General features: G+C 42.9%; 2 protein-coding genes across 2 annotated transcripts in view; one reads left to right on the top strand and one right to left on the bottom strand.

The window, feature by feature from the left end:
- Positions 1-3250, top strand: part of zdhhc17 (zDHHC palmitoyltransferase 17) — a 33499-nt gene extending 30249 nt beyond the window's left edge. The window contains exon 17 of the mRNA XM_075471905.1: positions 50-3250. Coding sequence (XP_075328020.1) covers positions 50-188 — 139 coding nt within the window. The 3' untranslated portion in view covers positions 189-3250. The remainder of the gene's footprint in view (positions 1-49) is intronic.
- Positions 3247-16119, bottom strand: csrp2 (cysteine and glycine-rich protein 2). Its single transcript, XM_075471904.1, has 6 exons — positions 15967-16119; positions 14654-14790; positions 10310-10478; positions 9054-9183; positions 5982-6075; positions 3247-3469 (listed from the first exon to the last, which is right to left on the bottom strand). The coding sequence occupies exons 2-6, from the start codon at positions 14763-14765 to the stop codon at positions 3393-3395; spliced, it is 582 nt and encodes a 193-aa protein (XP_075328019.1). The 5' UTR covers positions 14766-14790; positions 15967-16119; the 3' UTR covers positions 3247-3392.
- Positions 16120-19549: the final 3430 nt, after the last annotated feature.

Genomic DNA, 19549 nt, shown 5'->3' with positions numbered 1-19549 from the left:
AGAACTGTTTAAAGAGTAGTGACACTCCTCTTCTTTTTTTTTTCCCCAGCCACGGCTGCATCCGAAACCTCATCGATTTCTTCGAGATCCGCTGCTGCGGCCTCATGCGGCCCGTGGCGGTGGACTGGACCACGCAGCACACAATAGAATACGACCAGTCGTCCGGCTCAGGCTACCAGCTGGTGTAGAGACGGAGGAGGAAGAGGAGGAGGAGGAGGAGGAAGCAGGGGGTTGATGGAGAGTGGCTGGATGGGGAATATAAAAGGTTTTGGATGGATTGCCCTCCCCTACCTTCCCCCTGGGGCGTCCACATCTGAGCGATGCTGTTCTCTGGAGTGCTTGCTTTTTTTTTTTTTTTTACTTCTTTTATTTTGTTTCTCCTTTTTTTTTTTTTTTCGGACCATCTCTCCCTCATCGATCGAAAGACAGGGGAGGGAGGGGGGAGGGCGGCAAAAAAAAAAAAAGAAAAATCATCCAGGACAAGCATGCAGTTACGGGGCTACACCTTCACCCTCACCACCACCTTTACTACTACTACTACTATTATTCTCCGACATCGGACTCGATCAGTGTACGGCCGCCCTCCACCTCGTCTCCTCTCCCGGGCCTTTTGGACGGTGCGTCGCTGCCAGATGAACGGAGAGGAGAGAGAGGCCGACGGATGAGAATGACTTAAGTAACGGCTCTCCCGTTTGTTGTGGAGACGAGCGGCGCCACGTGTGGAGGCGCCGCCGCTCCTTTCCCTCCCCCACTTTCTATCTCGTTTGTGGTGTCCCTGTCGACGTGCCCCGTACGTATTCGATGTTCTCGATCGGTTCGCAGAACTCTGATCTTTCTGCGGCGATAAACTATGACGGCCAGGGAAGGCTAAAGCAAGGTTTTATAAAAAGAATAGAAAGGAGAAAGGAAAAACAAAAAAAAAAACCCACATGAAAATTTGATAGGAATGATGGGAATAAGGGAATGTGTTTTTGAGGTCTTGATTTTGCACCGTGATGAGTTTTTTGTTTTTTTTGTTTTTTTTCTTCGCGTGGAGCTCACGAGGTTACGCCAACGTTACTGAACTTATCAGAGGAAAGTGTTGGGTTACAGTTGGTGCTGCTGGAGGAGTCCCGCCGCTCACCTGCTGGGGGGAGGGAAGAAAAGCTGCATCCACTGTAGTTTTTTTCTTTTGTTTTGCGTCTTTCTTTTCGTGCAAAGTAATAACCTTAAAACAGTTGTCGTGCAGTATTAACGCAGGGTGAAGGTGCTCGATTTTTGTGGGGACTCCTTCAGCAGCGACGGCTCTTAACGTGACAGAAAAATATCCTACAGACAATGTGATACATACAGGTATATTTATTTTAAAGCTATTTATAGATGAAGTAACTATGTGCTAGCACCATCATTTTTACATTTCATGTCATTTTTAGCCGAGTAGGTTTTTACGAGGAGGAAAATATTAGAAAAAGGAAAGAAGAGGAGAGAAAAAAAAAAAGTAGCTGTTTTATCGTGGAAGTCCAAGAACATTACCTAAAAAAAAAAAATCTATAGACAGGTACAGTGAGTGTATTTATTATAACAGCAGAGTTGGAAGATGAGAAAAAGAGAATGCCACAGAAGGGTTTACAAGGACGCTTCATTCCATGTATGTTTCTCTCTCAAAAAGCTGTAAAGTCTTATTTGTTTTGTGTTGTCTGCCTACAACGTTGCACTGATTATGTTCCGAGTTTTTAATAATAATTTTTTTTTTTTTTTTTTTTTTTCTTCGGCCATTACTGAACACAAGGCCCAGCAGCTGCGCCTCACTCCAACGTTTCCGTTGTTCAGAGAGCTAAAAAGGGGTAAGGGGCTCATCAGACACCTCCCGGCGCTCTCTGGCGCAGTTTGGCCACGCAGCAGCAGGACGGACAGAGATATAAAGAATGTGTATTTGTACATAAACAAGTTTTTTTTTCCCTCCCCCATGTCGTCTGTTTGTTTTGGTCAGTGTTAGTCGAAGGCACTCCTGGATATATCCCCGCCCCTGAAGTTCTTGAGGTTGTTCCAACCAATCAGAAAGGAGAAACCCGAGCGACTATCCTCTCATGTTGTATGACTGTAGCTTTTAGTGACATCCAACACTGCTGTCTATAAGCGTTTTAAACCCCCCCCACCCCACCTCAAGTACCAGAAATTTCCTCCCGCCAAGAAACTCCACTGCATGTACGATGCTTGGGACGGCTGGGCTTTCGCCGTCCCCCATCCGACCCCGTAGTGGTCACCATGGTGACAGCCCGGCAAAGCCACGTGTCTGTATATAGTGAATGTTAAGTATTTGCAAGTACTTTTCTTCATTATGTTTCATCTGTTTTTTTTTTTGTTTGTTTGTTTGTTTTTTTTGTTTTTTTTCTTCTTCTTCTTTAGTTTTCTTTCAAATCCGGCGTGTTTAGTGGAAGTTGTCTTTCATATTTCCAGTTGGGGCCCCTCCCGTGCAAGTGTGTAATATATTTGAATGTCTTTTTTTCTTTTCTTTTTTTCCTGTCATACATGGCTGGGTTTGTTATACCACTGGATGTACAAATTGTAAAGCAAAAAGACACTACAGAACTAAGGCGGACGCCAAAATTTTTCTTTTTTTTTTTGTTTTGTTTTGTTTTCTAAAAGCGGAAATGTGATCATGCAATAGTTTTAAGGACAGAAGGGGGCCGGGGGGGGGGGTTATATTATACAAAGGCCTTCGGAGTGTTTGGGCCTCATGTTTGCATCATCAGAAGGGGGACGCTTATGTCATCACTCCACATTTCAAACCGCCATCATACTAACCACTGATGTCACTGCTGCCCGACGAAGACGACACACAGCAGCTGTGTTTTTTTTCCGTGTGACTCATGACTTGGCTGTATGTTTCATATCGGCAACTGGCCACTCGTGTTCAAATTCCGCCTTTGAAGTGAGCATTGTTAAACGTCGGCTGGTCTTTTTTTTTTTTCTTCATTAGGGCAGAGTTCACCACTTCAGGCTCACCCGGGACTTGAATTCAAAACCATTTCAGTCCGCACTAGTTCTTCCAGCAGCCTAAAGAGTCTCTATTCTTGTCTCCCCTCTCACCCCTCACCATGTGGGATAATAGAAGAAGAAAAAAAGAAAAATTAAAAAAATAAAAGCACATTATCATCTCCAGTGCCTCTCTGCCCACCTTCAGACACCACTGTAACTCCGCTTCAGATGTAAACATATGGGCATGGTTCAGTTTTAATGGCTTTAATAATAAAATACAGTCAAATGTGAACATCTGGTTTGTTTATGTGTTTATTTGTAACAAGAGAGCATCTATTCCAGCATGAAAGCGCTTTAGGGAGGCAACACGAGGAAGGGATCTGTCAAGAGGAGGATCGTCTAAAAGCGACCGTGGGTGGGATCCTACTGAGGCATCACTGAGCGTGAACCAGAGCGCCGGCGCCTTGGCCGTAACCGAAGCCTTTGGGCCCGAAGTTCTTGGCGTAGCATGCTGCAGAGGAAAAGAAGAAACGTTAACGAGCTGCAGGCTCTATTGTCTGTCTTCCAACCTTAACTCCTTTTGAACACTTGACACACCTCGTTTCTGCATCACCCGATTTGTAAAAAAAAAAAAAAAATAAATAAATAAAAAAATTACAATCAGGTGCTGCAGAAACGAGCAGTAAACACCAGACATATTCTAACCCTCCATAGTGTTAAACGTGGTGCCTCTTTACACACATCAACCCAAGTGTCTTCACTGCTGCAAACATGATGGTTATGCAACCAGAGTTTGGATGGAAATCTGGGATTTGGAGCCCCGCCGAGCATACGGTCGATCGCCTCCTCGCCCAGTGTGTTCCCATCATTAGTGTTCGTTTATTCATGCATTATTAGCTACTATCAATAGCTAATACACCATGTCACTACTACATTTGAATATTGGCAGGAAATATCCTACACGGGAGCAGCTCTGCCCCTTTTTTCTTTTCTATTTTACACTTAAAAATGTTTGGTACAGCCACGCCAACATTTGAAACAGGAGAGATCATATTTCTCCAGTTTTAGCTTCTCTTCATTGGCTCCCTGTTAAATTCAGAATAGAATATAAGATTCTTCTCCTCACATATAAAGCTCTTAATGACCGAGCTCCATCATATCTTAAAGATCTCATGATAAGATATTTTCCTAACAGAGCACTTCGTTCCCAAACTGCAGGTATACTTGAGGTTCCCAGAGTTTCTAAAAGTAGAATGGGAGGCAGAGCCTTCAGTTATCAGGCCCCTCTCTTGTGGAATAAGCTGCCAGTAAATGTCCGGGAAGCAGACACCCTTTCCACTTTTAAGACCAGGCTTAAAACTTTCCTTTTTGATAAAGCTTATAGTTAGGGATGGCTCAGGTGATCCTGAAACATCCCATAGTTAAGCTGCTATAGGCCCAGACTGCTGGGGGGTCTCATCTGTCACACCTTTCCTCACTTTACTCTCTTTTTCCCCCGTTTAATTTCTCAAATGATATTTTGCGCATGTGACATTATTGTGGTCATTAACTCGTGTTTCCCTGTTCCAACAGATATCCTTTGAATGGTGTTACAGTGGTTTTTTCCCTCTTTTCTGTCTTCTCAAACCCCAGCTGGTGGAGGCGGATGGCCACCCTTCCTGAGTCTGGTTCTGCCAGAGGTTTCTTCCTGTTAAAAGGGAGTCGTTCCTTTCCACAGTCGCCTCAGGCACGCTCAGGACGGGAGATTGGACTGAAGACGAGTTTCGGTGCAATCTGTTGGTTTCCTTAGCTAGGAAATAGTTTTTGAATTGGCTCTGTATGAACAAATTGGAAAATTTTATAAATAATTATGATTACAATGAATTGAATTCCAATTGGCTTGAATTGGACATTATTATTTAAGTGCCTTGAGATGACATTTGTTGTATTTGGCGCTATATAAATAAAAATGAATTGAATTGAACATGTGTCATAACAGGTCCTCGAACCCGAGTCGGCGAAAAAAGAAGAATTATTAATAACCAGTAATTCCAGCGCAGCGTTGACCACCTGAAGCCTGAGCACAGGTCTCACCAGCCATAATACCTGCTGTACTTCCAGAAAATCCTGCTTATATCACAATGGCATGTTGGGTTCAGCCTCACTCCCCCGGGGTTGTGGGAAGACAAGTGCGGGATTTGGACTCGAGTTCATTCTCGTCGCTGGAGCTTTTATTTTCCAAACGTGACGACTTCCATTTGCTGTTTTTCATTCATCTTAAAATCTTCCCGATGAGATAGAAACTGCATCCAGATGTTTCGTTAAACAGAGATGGGGTGTGTGTGTGTGTGTGTGTGTGTGTGTGTGTGTGTGTGTGTGTGTGTGTGTGTGTGTGTGTGTGTGTGTGTGTGTCACAGGTCAGCGAGCCGGAGGCAAAAAAAAACACAGATTGGTAACAGCAGCAGAGCTCGAGCTTTAGAGCCAAGATGCAACATTCCTGCTCATCAGTGCAACGTTTCATTCTGACGTCCAGCAAACCTCCATCTGCTGACGTCTGCGTGACTCGCAGTGTGCGCATGTCCGCTGTTTAACAAAACTATTCTCATTGTGGTAAGAAGAGACACCATTGTGGGAGATCGGATTGCAGATGTTCTCTAAATAGCTGTTAGCAGAACAGGGCCGATGTCATTACCCTCGTTTGGGATGACGCCCACAACAGAGCCTCTGGCGTGCGCGTGTTGTTACGCAGGAACCGGTTCATCGAGGTCTCCATCCCGTTACCAGCCAATCGCGACCTAATTTGGAAGCGCAGTTGACTGAATAGTGATGTGGAAATGAGCGGTTAATCATTTCTTAATCATCGTGAGCCAGTGCCAACACAAACAGGACTGATTGTTAAAAGTCAGCAGCTGTAAGCTTTACCCGACCAGACTGAAATCGATCAGCTGATGTAATGTTTCGCTCCTTATGACTGGGTCTCCCTTCCTGGTCAAAAGCCAGAAAGGTTAACGTTTGGAAATCCAAGATGCTCCGTTTCATCTCACCTTTGCAGTAGATTTCTCCGTCCTTCTCGGTCTGAGTGGTCGACTCCAGGCTTTTGCCACACTTTGCACAGCGGAAGCAGTTCTTATGCCATGGCTAAAACCAAATCAAATCAAGTTTATTTATACAGCACATTTCATGTACAAAACAATTCAAAGTGCTTTACATGAAATAAAAGCGTTGCAGCGGGGAGTGGGAGAAGCATTAAAAATACATAAAAGAACATAAAGAGAAACAAATAAAATCATTTAAATGAATTTAAAAACAAGCAACAGTCCAGATAAATTAAAAAGATAGCGTGCAGATTTCATGCATAGACACATGAGGAAAGAAATGTTTTTAACCTGGATTTAAAAATGTCTACATTTGGTGAAAGTTTAATCTCCACTGGCAGTTTGTTCCACTTGTTTGCAGCATAACAGCTAAATGCTGCTTCTCCATGTTTAGTCTGGACTCTGGACTGGACCAGCTGACCTGAGTCCTTGGATCTAAGAGCTCTGCTGGGTTTATATTCTCTGAACATATCACAGATGTATTTTGGGCCTAAACTGTTCTGGGATTTTTAAACCATCAGCAGGCTTTCAAAATCTATTCTGTGACTGACTGGAAGCCAGTGTAAAGATTTTAAAGCTGCTGTGATGTGTTCAGATCTCTTAGTCCTGGTTAAAACTAGCAGCAGCGTTCTGGATGAGCTGCAGATGTTTAATGCTCTTTTTGGGAAGTCCAGTTAAAAGAGCGTTACAGTAATGGAGTCTACTGGAGATGAATGGATGGATGAGTTTCTCCTGGTCTGTTTGGGAGAGGAAACCTTTAATTCTGTTGATGTTTCTGAGTTGGTAAAAACGAGAGACATCACACAGGATACAAAGTTCATACTTTCATTGGCATCCGCTGAAGTCCGCTTTTTGCGCTGTGTAAATCCATAAATCCTTCGGCCTGGGCAATGTTAAAGCTCAAAGACAAATATCACTTTTACAGACGATAAATGCAGATGTTTCTCGGATCACATTTAACCATTTCCCTCGTAAAAAAAAATATAAAACATCAAAGAAACTCTCCCCACAGCCTTTTCTGAATGTCTTCATTACACAGAAAATTACAGGTTATGATTCATCAGTGAGTGGGGCCTTTCCTCCCATTAGGGAAACGCATGGACAACTCTGCTTCTGACGGCATCAGCTGCAATGAATCGGTTCATTTGGCCTCAGCCACGGGAAGCGGTCCGCACCCTTTTTTCGATTAAAAACGCAAATCTTTTCTAACCCGCAGACAAGGGTTTTTATGTGAGCAACTGTTCTGAAACCAGAGCACATGCTGCTGGATGCACACATCTAAAACAAATAGTGAGCCTCGTGACCTCATAGGCTGTCACGTCAGGGTCTCATGTGAAAAAAACGGCAGCTGTTCGGAAACTCCCACCCAAACTTTAGTGGAACAGCTTCAATCGGAAAAAAAAACAAAAAAAAAACTGAATTTGTGTTCTCTCATTAGGAGAGACCACAGCAAACCTCCAGCGTGTGGTTGAGCACTGTGCACCATGTGTGTTCAATCCGGTCTAACAAGTTCCACCCCTGTGGTTTTTGATGCAGATTGTGCTCACGGGGTATTCACGACACCAACGGTGCCTGGGTTGGAGGGTTGATTTCTGCCCGGCGCCGTTTATGCTCAAACGATATTTTGATAGCTCGTTAAAACACACAACTTGCAACATGTGTGTCCGTGATGGTAAATTCACACCACAGCTTACAATCTGTGAAACAGATTGATCACAGAGTGATTTTTCATTTGCGCAAAATGAATAAATAAAAAAATAAATAATAATAAAAAATAAAAGATAAAAATAATAACAATAAATAATAAATAATAAAAAAATAAATAAATAATAATAAATAAGTAATAAAAACATGAAAAAAATAAATAAATAAATATGAAAGACCAGCATTGGAACTGGAGCAAGACGGTTATCATCCATTTATCACCGTTGTTCATCTTCACGCACTGTGCAACAATAGCTGCTCTTAAAGGTGGGGTAGGGGTTCTTTTTCTGGAGCATTTTTTTTACATATTGCTTGTAATACTCTTCACACCCCCATTGCAACCAATTAATTAAAAGTTTTGACACAAATATGAAAAGTTTTAGTGGCCTCTAGAACGTACAATCTAGGAAAAACAGTATCCAATCATACTGAACGATGATTGGATTCTGATGCCGTCTATCAAACTGCAATCTGCTCCTCCCTCCCCCTCCTTCCCCCTGTGCGCGTACCCTGCTCCGTGAACGAATTACGCGTCCAGAAGCTTGGCAGGAAGCTAAACTAGAGCCAGCTTGGCTAGCACCTAGCATTATTAAACGTATAGTTATTATATACTAAATACTAAATACGGCAACGATCGATGCTTGCTGTCAGAACAGCGCTCGTGCACCTTCGTGCTTGTGCGCGTTCATGTACTCTAGAGGCGTGGCTTCGGGGGGAAAGTGAAAAAAAGAGTTGGGACTTTTTACCGGTGTATTTTCAAAATGCAGCTTCGCTGGACTCAAAATCCAGGATCTCCTACCCTACCTTTAAGTGAAACACGTGGGTCGAAATACACTGTGATCGTAGTCCAAAATGTCTCATTTTTAATAGCTTTTAATCGATTTTGAAACATTAGTAATAAGGGCTCTTTGAGGGTGGTGCCACAACTTTTATCTCGTGCACATCAGGCCATTACTTGACGCTCCGGGAGAGTGTAACTGATGTTACTGATGTTCAATATTTTGTAAGCATTATTTTTATTCTCAGAAATGTAAGAAAATGAACAAAAGTGTGCAATTTCTGGAGAAGTTGCCCAACTTTGGTCTCCAGCTAACTGTTAAAAAAGTTTAAGCTGAATCCATTGGAGTGTATGTAAAGCAAGGAGATTGATCGAATATCCATCGGCTGCGAGTTCCAACTGGCGGCAGGGGTTACCATGGTTACACTAAGCGCAGGATTCTGTCTCAATCAGAATGAAAATTGCCAAAAATATTAAAGCGGTAAATCGGTCACCATAAGTGAGCATTAATGTCTTTGGTCTAGGAAAAAAACCCTCACCTTGCCTGCTCCCATGATCTTCTCGGCCGCATAGACCGAGTCTCCGCACCGCGCGCATTTCTCCGAGCCGCCGAACTTCTGGGCGAATTTAGACGGGTTGGGGTTAGTGGTGGGTCTGTGCGTGTGAGTCCTGGAGGGAGGGGGGAAAAAAATAGAAAAAAAATGAAACATGAAAAAAACTGTTCTAAAGAATCTTTAACTCACTTCGAGCCTCCTCCATTCTTTAAACATTTACCAGCATTGAACCAAGTATGACCCAGTGAATACCTACAGTGTCAAACAAACATTCGTTTGTACGGTCGAAAAAAAAAAAAAACCTTAAAAATCTGCTCCTCTTCAAACTGTTCAGTCATTAGAGGGAAAGTGAGCAGGGCACCCTGGGCCCCCCCCCCCCCCCCCGGAACAGCGCTTATTGAGGGGTGACTGCCCGCCCCAGTGGCCCCTGAATGAAACCCTTTGTGGAGGAGGACAGAGAGTTAAGGTGAGCAAGAGCCTTCTGGTCACATAATAAACCGTTTCATAACTCAGATCACCTGATATCTGCGGCAGGACAGCCGCTCTTGAGTAGGTGTGTGTTTTTCTCTTTTTTTGGTCTGCAGGGACATAATGTAACATTTTTGTCCAACGCACTCATTACAAAATAACATTCTCTCAAATCGTATCAGAGAAGCAGACCGCTTGTCCAGAAAGTGGACCCATCCTCTTTGATCCTGAACTATCCATCAAAACAACCGGGAGCGGCTGGAACAAAGCTCGATTTGATTAAAACGGCGGAACATCTGCTCATATTACCGCCGAGATTTGCCTCTCTTCGGCGAGTGAGAAAGCTGCTGTGCTTGTGGAGGGTGACGAGGACAAGCAAAGTCTTTTCTCGGTGACCTCTTCAACCTCAGGCAGCACTTGTGTAATTATGTCCACCGAGCGGGCCCTTTATGGAGACATTTCGAGATGCCATCTGTACTGCAGAGAATCTGTAAAACTCTACTGTCGGCCGTAAAGTGTTTTCACAGTTACTGGCAGGGCTGGAGGGCTTTTACTGTTATAATGTATCTGCGTTTGCTCAGCTTTAGACCTTTTCCGCTTCACTCGCAGCAGATGGAAACACTACCGCGCTTCAACGGCATGACAATAGTACCATTTTACTACGTTATGCATGATGTATAAATCCACATCGCAGCCACGATTAGTTACTTGAATGATTACGCAGCTTAGTACATCCAGTGCTGTGTACAATCACTGTGTAAGACCCAGCTTACTCTTCGGGTTTGATTCCCAGCCGCTCTCCTCGGTCCATGTTGAGTGTTCCTGCTCCCTGTCCGTAGCCGTAGCCTTTAGGGCCGTATTTCTTCCCATAGCACGACTTGCAGTAGATCTCCTGGTCGTGAATAGCCAGTGTGGTGCTGTCCAAACCCTTCCTGCAGACCACTGCGGACACACAGAGACAGGGCGAAAAGTGTTGGTGAATTAGTCTTTTTTTTTTTAGTATTTTTTGGGACTTTTTATGCCTTTATTACATAGGACAGTGTAGAGAGACAGGAAGCAGAGAAGAGGGGGAATAACACGCAGCAAAGGGCCGTTCGATGCGGGATTCGAACCGGGGTCTGCTGTACCCACTACGCCACAGACCGCCCCTGAATTAGTCTTTTTAACTAATCAAATCAAAATCAAATCAAATTTATTTGTATAGCACATATCTGAAATATGGAAAAAGGGGCAGAGGAGGCAGGTGAAATACCGAAGGACGACCAACTCTCTGCGTTAAATTCAAGCGTCAGTTTGAGTGCCGAAGATTTACTCAAGCATTACAGGAGTTTAAACATTCGCTTGAGTGAGTAATAGCTTTCGGAGGGGTCACTAGAAGTGTTTCCTGAGCTGCAAGAACTGATGGCAGTTTACTGGGTTTGAACAACGAGGTCGTAAGACACAAGCGTCTTCAGACTGGAGCGTGAAAATTCCTGTTTAGAGGTAAAGATCTGAAAAGAAAAAGAGAAATCTAAGTAATTCAACTAATTCATCTATAAAGAGGACATATGGGTCTGTTCATTCAGTTGATTGCACGACTTCTTTAAATGACTTGAATGGTGATTTTGTCAGATGATGCCGTGGTTATTGAATCAGGATTTTATTGGAGCAGAGCGACAGCTTGGAAATGCTTCAAATGACCGTGAGTTGAGACATTATCTTAACGGGATGCTTTTCAGTCAAGATTTCTGAGGTGTTTAGCCGTCAGACAAAAGAAACCGAAAAAATGTTTGAACAGCTGCAGACTTTTTGGGCTGTATTAAAATACGCCGAGGCCCGTTTGAGTTCAGATGAGCACATACACGCAGGAGTGATTGGAGCACTCATCTCATCATCTGTGTTAGTCTTTATTCACGTTGAACAGAGAAAATATATCAAATGTTGTAAGACATGCGAGACATTTTACTATCTCCACGACTCATCTTGAATTTGATGGCAGCTACTTGTCATGGGACTAGGCTCACAAAAGGTTGGGAAAGTAAATGGTACTTAATTCAAGAAAGAATAAACATGTTGCAACTAATCACGTTATTTGTCAACAGCTCAGACACATAATTGGGTATAAAAAGAGCACCTTAGAGAGGCAGAGCCTCCCAGACGTCCAGATGGGTAGGGGTCCCGCAATCTTAAAAAAAAAAAATTATTCCTTCATCTGCAGTACATGCTATCATCATAAAAGTCTAGAGACGTATCTGTGAACAAGGAAAGCAGCTGAAAACCAACAGCTGATACCCGTGATATTAAAAACTGGGATTATTCTCTTGTGAGAAAATTCTGCCACCGCATGAGCTTAAGGACACTTCCAGAAATCATTTGTCTGTTTGCCATCCACAAATGCAGGTTAAAGCTCTACAATGCAAGAAACAAGCTGTATGTGATACATAAACACTCCTGTATTCACAAAGCTCATTTAAAATGGTATGAGTGGAAAGCTGTTCTGGGGTCAGAGAAATCAAAATTGGAGAAAAAAAATCACTTTAGATGTGCTGGACGCCATGTCCTCCTTACTTTATCACTGCTCAGTTCAAAAAGCCTGCATCTCTGACGGAACGGGCAATTTGCAATTCCTTAAAGCTGCCACTAAATGCCGAAAGGTATGTACAGAGCGGCAAGTGTAGTTTTTCTGGGGGAAGACTTTGCATATTTCAGCAAGATAGCGCCAAAGCACACACCGCATCTATGATAACAGCATGGTTTAATGGGAGAAGAATCTGTTGCTGAATTGACCCGCCTGCAGTCCAGACCTTTCGACTGCTGAGCAGCTACAACCTTATATCAGACAAGAATAGGAAAACTGAACTTCTCTCTCACTAAAATCTGGTCTCCTCAGTTCCCAGACATTTACAGACCGTTGTGAAAGGCAGAGGGGATGCTACGCGATATTAAACTTGGCTCTGTCCCCAACTTTTCGGAGAATTGCTGCCGCCACAAGTTTCAGTTGAGCTCTTAAAGGGATAGTTCGCCTCTTTTGACATGAAGCTGTATGACATCCCATATCAGCAATATCATTTATGAACATTGACTTACCCCCCGCTGCGTCCTGTGAGCAGAGTTCCGGCCTCGTTTTGGCGTTGACAAAGATAGTCCGGCTAGTTGGCTGGGGTCCCGAAAATAAAGCATCTTGCTTCTCAAAACAATATTCGTTCAAAAGAGTAATACATTTGCATCACAAAATCGTTCTGCAGAAAAAGTCAGACCTCACAATTGCTTGGCGCTATTTCTCTCTACCTTCATATCACTACGGGCTGTGTAAACTGTGCAAACCGAAGTGCAGACCGAGCAGTAAACACCGTAACAGGTGCGGCTATCGCTAGGTGGCTGTACGCATTGATATGAAGGGAGGCAAAAATAGCGGCAAGCGATTGTGAGGTCTGACTTTTTCTAGATGAACGATTTTGTGACGCAAATGTATTACTCTTTTGAATGCATATTGTTTTGAGGAGCAATACGCTTTATTTTTTAAGCCCCAGCCAACTAGCCGGACTACCTTCGCCAACGCCAAAATGAGGCCGGAACTCGGCTCACAGGACGCGGCGGGGGGTAAGTCAATGTTCATAAATGATATTGCTAATATAGGATGTCATACAGCTTCATGTCAAAAGAGGCGAACTATCCCTCTAAAAGAAAACATTTGACGTGTTTTCTGTATTCTATCATGAATGCAATATTGGTTTATGTAGTTTGCAAATCATTGTTTCCTGTTTTTATTTACATTTAACAATGCTTTTTTATTACACGTCTATAACACAAATCAAATACTGACATGTAAAGGGGAAAAAAAAAAAAAACCTTTAATCAATTGTCCGTTCATCAATTCAATTCATTTGTTTTTAGGAAGGTTTCTACTTAAAGAATGCCTTTCCTGAAAAAGAAACAAAAGCACCGCAGCTGCTTGAGACTTCCCAAGGCTAGCTGCTTTGGGGTCAACACACAATGGCCTTTACTGTGTGACTGTCTGATACTGGTTTAAGATTTCACATGAATGGCTGGCAAAAATGTCTCCATTTAGGACTTTAATCCTCTGGCCAACGCTTGCATGCTCCAATAGTTGTGCACGTCCCATCAACTGGCCTCTCTTTGTTACAATCAGGATTTCTCTGAGTTTTTTGGTCACCGTATCTCTTCTCCTCCTCCTCCGCAGTCCAAATAGACACAGTGTCATATGAGGCCTGGCTTTTCAACAGGGTGACCTCTCTGCGTGTACAAAGGTGTCTTTCATGCACTGAAATAATAAAAGTATGAAATGTCAAAACTGAGAAAGATGCGGAAAGGTCAAAGAAGAGCCATCGACACCAAGTATCTTTGCTGATCCTGTTCTGGGGGAGTTTTAGACAGATCCGCCTTTGTGGCGCAACTGCTCAGACCAAAAAAAAGGAAACATTTGGTCTATTGATGGCACACAAAACTCAGTTTCTCTTGATAAAAGCCACTTTTCAAAGATGGTTCAGGATGGGGACAACTCCCCACCCCCCAGTCTACACACTAACAGTAAAGAAGTGCGAACTCGACAACCTCATGACCAGCGGAGAAACTTTCCTTGATGGGCTGAAGAGGTGAAACTGAGTTCAAGAACTGTTATCCGGACTCCTCTAGTTTCTATCCCCGATGTTTCATGGAAAACAGCCCAACAGATGTCCTGCCATAATCCAAATAAACAAATACGTGCAGGTCAATGTAAGAGCGATCGCAGCAAGCCTGAGATTTCCATGATTACAGTGAAGACTCTTGGCAGCCTCTGCTAAAATGCCTGATCTGATGGGGCTGATTTCTCAATAGCAAAAAAAAAAAACCTAAACCAACAGCTATGATAAAGTTGCAAGGAGAAGTCTGAATTTATTGCACTGATGAGGTGACTATATCAACTCTCAAAGTTCCGATGGCTTAGTTCATTTATAACAAGGTTTATAGCATAACAATAACCACAGAGTCATGACTTTCAGTCTCTGGCTAAAGGCAAGGGCAGATCATTGGGCCGCACACTGCCTGTGACGAAACCCAAAGCAAAGTATGTTGTAAAAGCATTACAAAACAGTCCAAACATCTCCAGTCCCCGCGAAGCGTTCCGCAGCCGTACTCACTGCAGAGGAAACAGCATTTGTGGAAACTCTTCCCATCACACTGCACCTCCTCGGCGTGGTAAACCGTCCCGCGGCACGCTGCGCACTTGTTGCCTCCTCCCCAGTTTGGCATCGTGTCCGCGTGTTGTGTTTTTTTCCTGGGAAGAAAGAGCGAGATGATATGAGAGTCTGTTCCTCTTGTTCTTATTTAGACATCTCTGGATACTCGGATTTCTCAGTCCTCCACAGCAAGGACTTAGAGGGATCACTGTGAACAAAAAAAAAAAAAAAAAAAACACTCCAGGCCACAACAGCCACCCTGAAGACCACATAAACACAACTGCGCAAACAAGGCCAGCCCCAAACGACAGGGCAGACTAATACCCTGAGGAATGTGTGCGGGGCGCCGTGCCTAAAGGCTTTTGTTGCTTGAGCTGTAGCTGTGAGGCAAGAGCAAAAACTGACAAATTAGTATTGTTTTTTTTTTTTACCTCACTGTGTACACTTACCCACAATTAGAGTCACTCCTACTTGAAAAATATATCAAGAGGTGCCTTGATGCTCATAAAGAGATGAATGCACCATTTAAGACGTTGTGTGTATTCTGGCAAACAAAAGCCTGCAGTGGTGTTATGCTTTAGAGACTAAAGTTTAAATGCTGTGACAGTAATTGATTGGAAGCAAAGCGCAAGAGAGCTGGAAACTGTTAATCGTGTCAGTAAATTCTCCTCCCAGCTGGGTTAGAGACCACAGAACAAGCCCCAGCTTGGGAAGGGATCAAAACACCACAGTTACCTTTCTTTTTTTTTTTACTTTTTTTTTACTCGGGCTTGATGTGATGAGAGGGTTGGTGCAGGCTTATATAAAAAAATATAATAAAAAAAAGATTATTGAAGTCTTTCAGAGGAGAAACTCGAGAATTGGATAGAGACTCAATTATTTGGCACTCAAAAATTGCATTCAACCACATTTTTACACTGGTTTTCCGTTCATTTCGAGCTATATTTTCACTTTTATCAAATGGTTTTTAATGTCGCGCGTCAAAGGCTATTAATCACCATAGTAAAAAGAGAGAAAAAAACATTTAGAACTGCACATTTAAAACTTTTGTAAGTTATATGTGTTTCAGCCTTCAGGTGCGTATGAAATACAAGTTTGGAAAAAAAAATGAAGGCGTCTCTAACCGAGTTTCGAACTCAGAGCAGCTTAACCGACTTTTTTTCTTCTTTTAAATCCCTTCCTCAGGTACATATGGCAAATACATACTAATATATCCCAATTGTCAATTAAACAATTAGTCACAGTTGGAAAAAAAGAAAGAAGAAGAAGTTTACCTTAAGGTACAAAGAGGCAGCTTATATGGTCCAGATGTGAAAGTGGGCTGAGGTCCAGCTCAGAGTGTTAACCGTGTATCCAGATGGGTTCGGTACCTTGGACGCAGACTTTACTACACCGACTGACTCACACATGCCACATACTCCTCATATCTACTGTTTCGCTGGATGGGAGGAGCCTGCGTGGAGCGTGAACTCGACACTGCTGCCTTTTAGTGTTGTCGGAAAGAATTTGCATCCAAGCGCCGACGGCGCGGATGAGGAACGCTACACCTGGAGCGGGGAAAAGTGGGGCCGTTGGAAAGGCAAGAGAGCTATTTGACCTGAGTGGGCTCCTTATTGGCTCGAAAAAGTTGTTGGGGAACAATGTAGGTAACTGAAGAATAATTCCCCCTAAGGGCCACGCGGGATGCGTATGAGAAGTGCCGTCCTCTTGGCATGATGAAAATAGGCATATGGTTTATCGTTCTTAAAACAAAACAAGCACACACACAAAAAAGAGCCTAAATAGGACCCCTTACTGATGGATTATCTTGCTGTAAATTTAGCTTATAAATAAAAAAAAAATAAAAAAAATGCTTTTAAAGCACCACTGCTGCGCCAGTCTCTTCAAACTAGTAGTTATCCTGCCCCCAGCTGGAGACACAGTATAATAACTGGTTGTTAAAGTTGCCTTTCAAGCAGGGAAAGACGTTTTTGCAATACTAAAAAGAGCCTTAACCCTCCCGTTGTCTTGCAGGTAAAAAGTGACCCACTACCATGTTTAGCTGTAGAAAAAATACCTTAAACTATCTTTTTCCACCTTGAAGTTGTATGACTTTTCCTAAAGGGACCCCATCATTAGAAAAAGTCATACTTTATTTTTGTTTATGTTTCCATGTGGGCTGTACACCACTAGGGTACAAAGATTGTCTTATGGGTCATTTTTGACCCGTGAATTATAAAAACATTAAACACCAGAAAAAAGTTCACTGTTTTTTTCCCTTTCAATATAATTAATTCAGAAGTAATCCTTGGGTTTCACTTGACGTCACTTTTCTAAGCGCGCGAACCTAAAGGGCCGTGCAGGGCCGGCCCAAGCCTTTATGGGGCCTCAAGCAGAATTTCATTTGGGGCCCCCCTACCATCACTTCAGCTTAGGGTGACCACCTGCTCATAAGCCCAAGGGGGGACAAGGGGTATGTTTATGGGGGACAAGGGGGAACAAGGGGTATGTTTATGGGGGACAAGGGGGGACGCCGCCCCGCCGCCAGACTCTTAGTGGTTTACCCATTTCCAGCACATACTACCTTACATGGTATATCAATTTATATATATATATATATATATATATATATATATATATATATATATTGATTCCTCTGTTATTGTTGATGTAATATATAACAATAATAATGATAACAATAATATTTTGAACATTCAATGACACACACTACCACTTTATGATTTACTGAAGCAAGTCAATTTTATTTACAGTTCTTTTTTTCCCCAATTGCTTACACATCCTTTCGCTATTTTTTTTCTAAACTCTTAACAAACTGACACCTTTAAAAACACAATTGACCAAATGGTCAACAAATTGGTTAATTTTCTTCTAAAAAACATATTGTAAAAATATACTTGAAATTAATTTCAAAACAGATTTAATTGGAGGTGCCTCTCCTGCCATTTTCCCCTGTGTTTTTTTTATCCACAAACCACAATCCACAACTAGTTCTAGCCAAGTATGCCGCGCCAACTGACTGACTGAAGTGCCTAGTGATGAGGCGCGTGAATTGACGTTCATCATCACTGCGAACGTTGAGTCAATTGTCATGGCAACAACAAATATTTGATAACAGCCAGCCTGTCAGATGCGACTGCAAGGGGTGTGTGTGTGTGTGCGCGCGTGTGTGGATCTGTTGTAGCTCTACAGTCTGCGGCGACTGTGCTGTTCTGAAATGTCAAGTAACGCTCGTTTGGCTATCTGGGTGGCGCGGGGAAAGTGACAACCCCAGCAAGAATCAATTATGCGGGACAAGCTCTGAATTTGCGGGACGGACTATTTTGGCCTCGAACGCTGTACGCGCACGCGCTACGCGGGACGGTTGGTCACCCTACCTCAGCTCCAGATGCCTCATTATTCCATAGGCTACACTGTTATGTGTGTAACGGACCCACAATCATTAGCATTATTTGTAATCATCTTACATTATACAGGCTTCATTCTTGTTTTTAACCTTAAAGGGATAGCAAACTCATAAATATGGTTTAATTAACTGCTATATAAAGAGTGATGTCTAAGTATGGCTCATTAATTTAACTATTTGAAAGTAACATCAGCAGGCTGGAGACTGCATTTATAGTAAACACGTTAAATAGTTAAATTTCTTTCAGATGTGCAATGGTGTGCAAAATGTTCAAAATCCAAATACATAATAGAATCAAATGACATTCACATTATCTTACAGAAAAATAAAGTTGTAATCAAAATTAAATACTTAAATAATAAATACAATACTTAAATAATTTTGCCCAACGGTGGCAGCAGCCAACAGGAGGCATAAATTAACCTAGTATTAGTATTTTGTCAAAATTAATTTTTATTTTTTTCTGGTGTAATACAATTTCGTTTAAATTATTCAATGTTATTTTAATTTCATGTTTATATTTACTTTTTCATCACAACGTCTCGGTGCTCTCTGGGGCCCCCTGGTAGCGTGTGGGCCCTAAGCGACCGCGTAGTTGGCATATGCCTTGGGCCGGCTCTGGGGCCGTGTATACTCTCGCAGCAGTGTGTCGCAGTGAGCTTGTCGCAGGTATGACGCAGTTATTTTTGATTTATACCCAATTTTGAAGCGCGGTCTGCGCTATGTTAATCCCACGCCACAACACAAGAGGGACAATCGCGAACAAGCTAGGATTGTGGGTGTGGTGGGTGGCGTTTTTCTCTTCCGGTCACGGAGGTCATTTAACAACAATGGCGACTGGACGAATGCGCACTTTGATTGAGATGCAGCTGATCGATCTAGAAATAGAAGAAATATTGCTACTTCTGGAGCTGGCAGAGAGGCGAAAGAATCGTCACGGTTAGCACGGTTAGCGTCACCATTAGCCGGTTAGCAAACCGGAAATACGCATAGTGTAGAGCGGATGTAGAGTTGACCAATCAGAGGCCTCCTTTCTCTCCTCCCTGCGACGATATCTGCAGCACTGTCTGCGGTCAGTTACAATTTTGGGGAGGTGCACCAGAGTGTCTGCGGAAGGGGGGGGGCATGTCTGCGTTAACTGCGACACACACGCAGACGACCTGGTTTCCGACCATAAACTCTGCTTAAGTGGTGGGCTACTGGAGCTGGAGCCCATTGAAAACACTGTGTTTTGTCTGCCACTTTTTTGCCCAAATTGCCTCAGTTTTGTGCCGTTTTTGGATGTTGCAATCGGTCTAACCGAGAGAAGGGAAAGGGTTACTATCGAGTACCTAAGGTAATCGCCCATAGAGGTGAGAAATGGAAAAAACTCGCAGAACAACGCCGCAAAAAGTGGATAGCTAACCTATGTTTACAGACTGGAGGAGATGAATCTGCAAATGCTCGTGTCTGCG

This window comes from Odontesthes bonariensis, chromosome 8 (genome assembly GCF_027942865.1).
Source record: "Odontesthes bonariensis isolate fOdoBon6 chromosome 8, fOdoBon6.hap1, whole genome shotgun sequence".
Classification (NCBI taxonomy): Eukaryota; Metazoa; Chordata; class Actinopteri; order Atheriniformes; family Atherinopsidae; genus Odontesthes; species Odontesthes bonariensis.
This window is presented reverse-complemented; position numbering and strand designations above follow the sequence as displayed.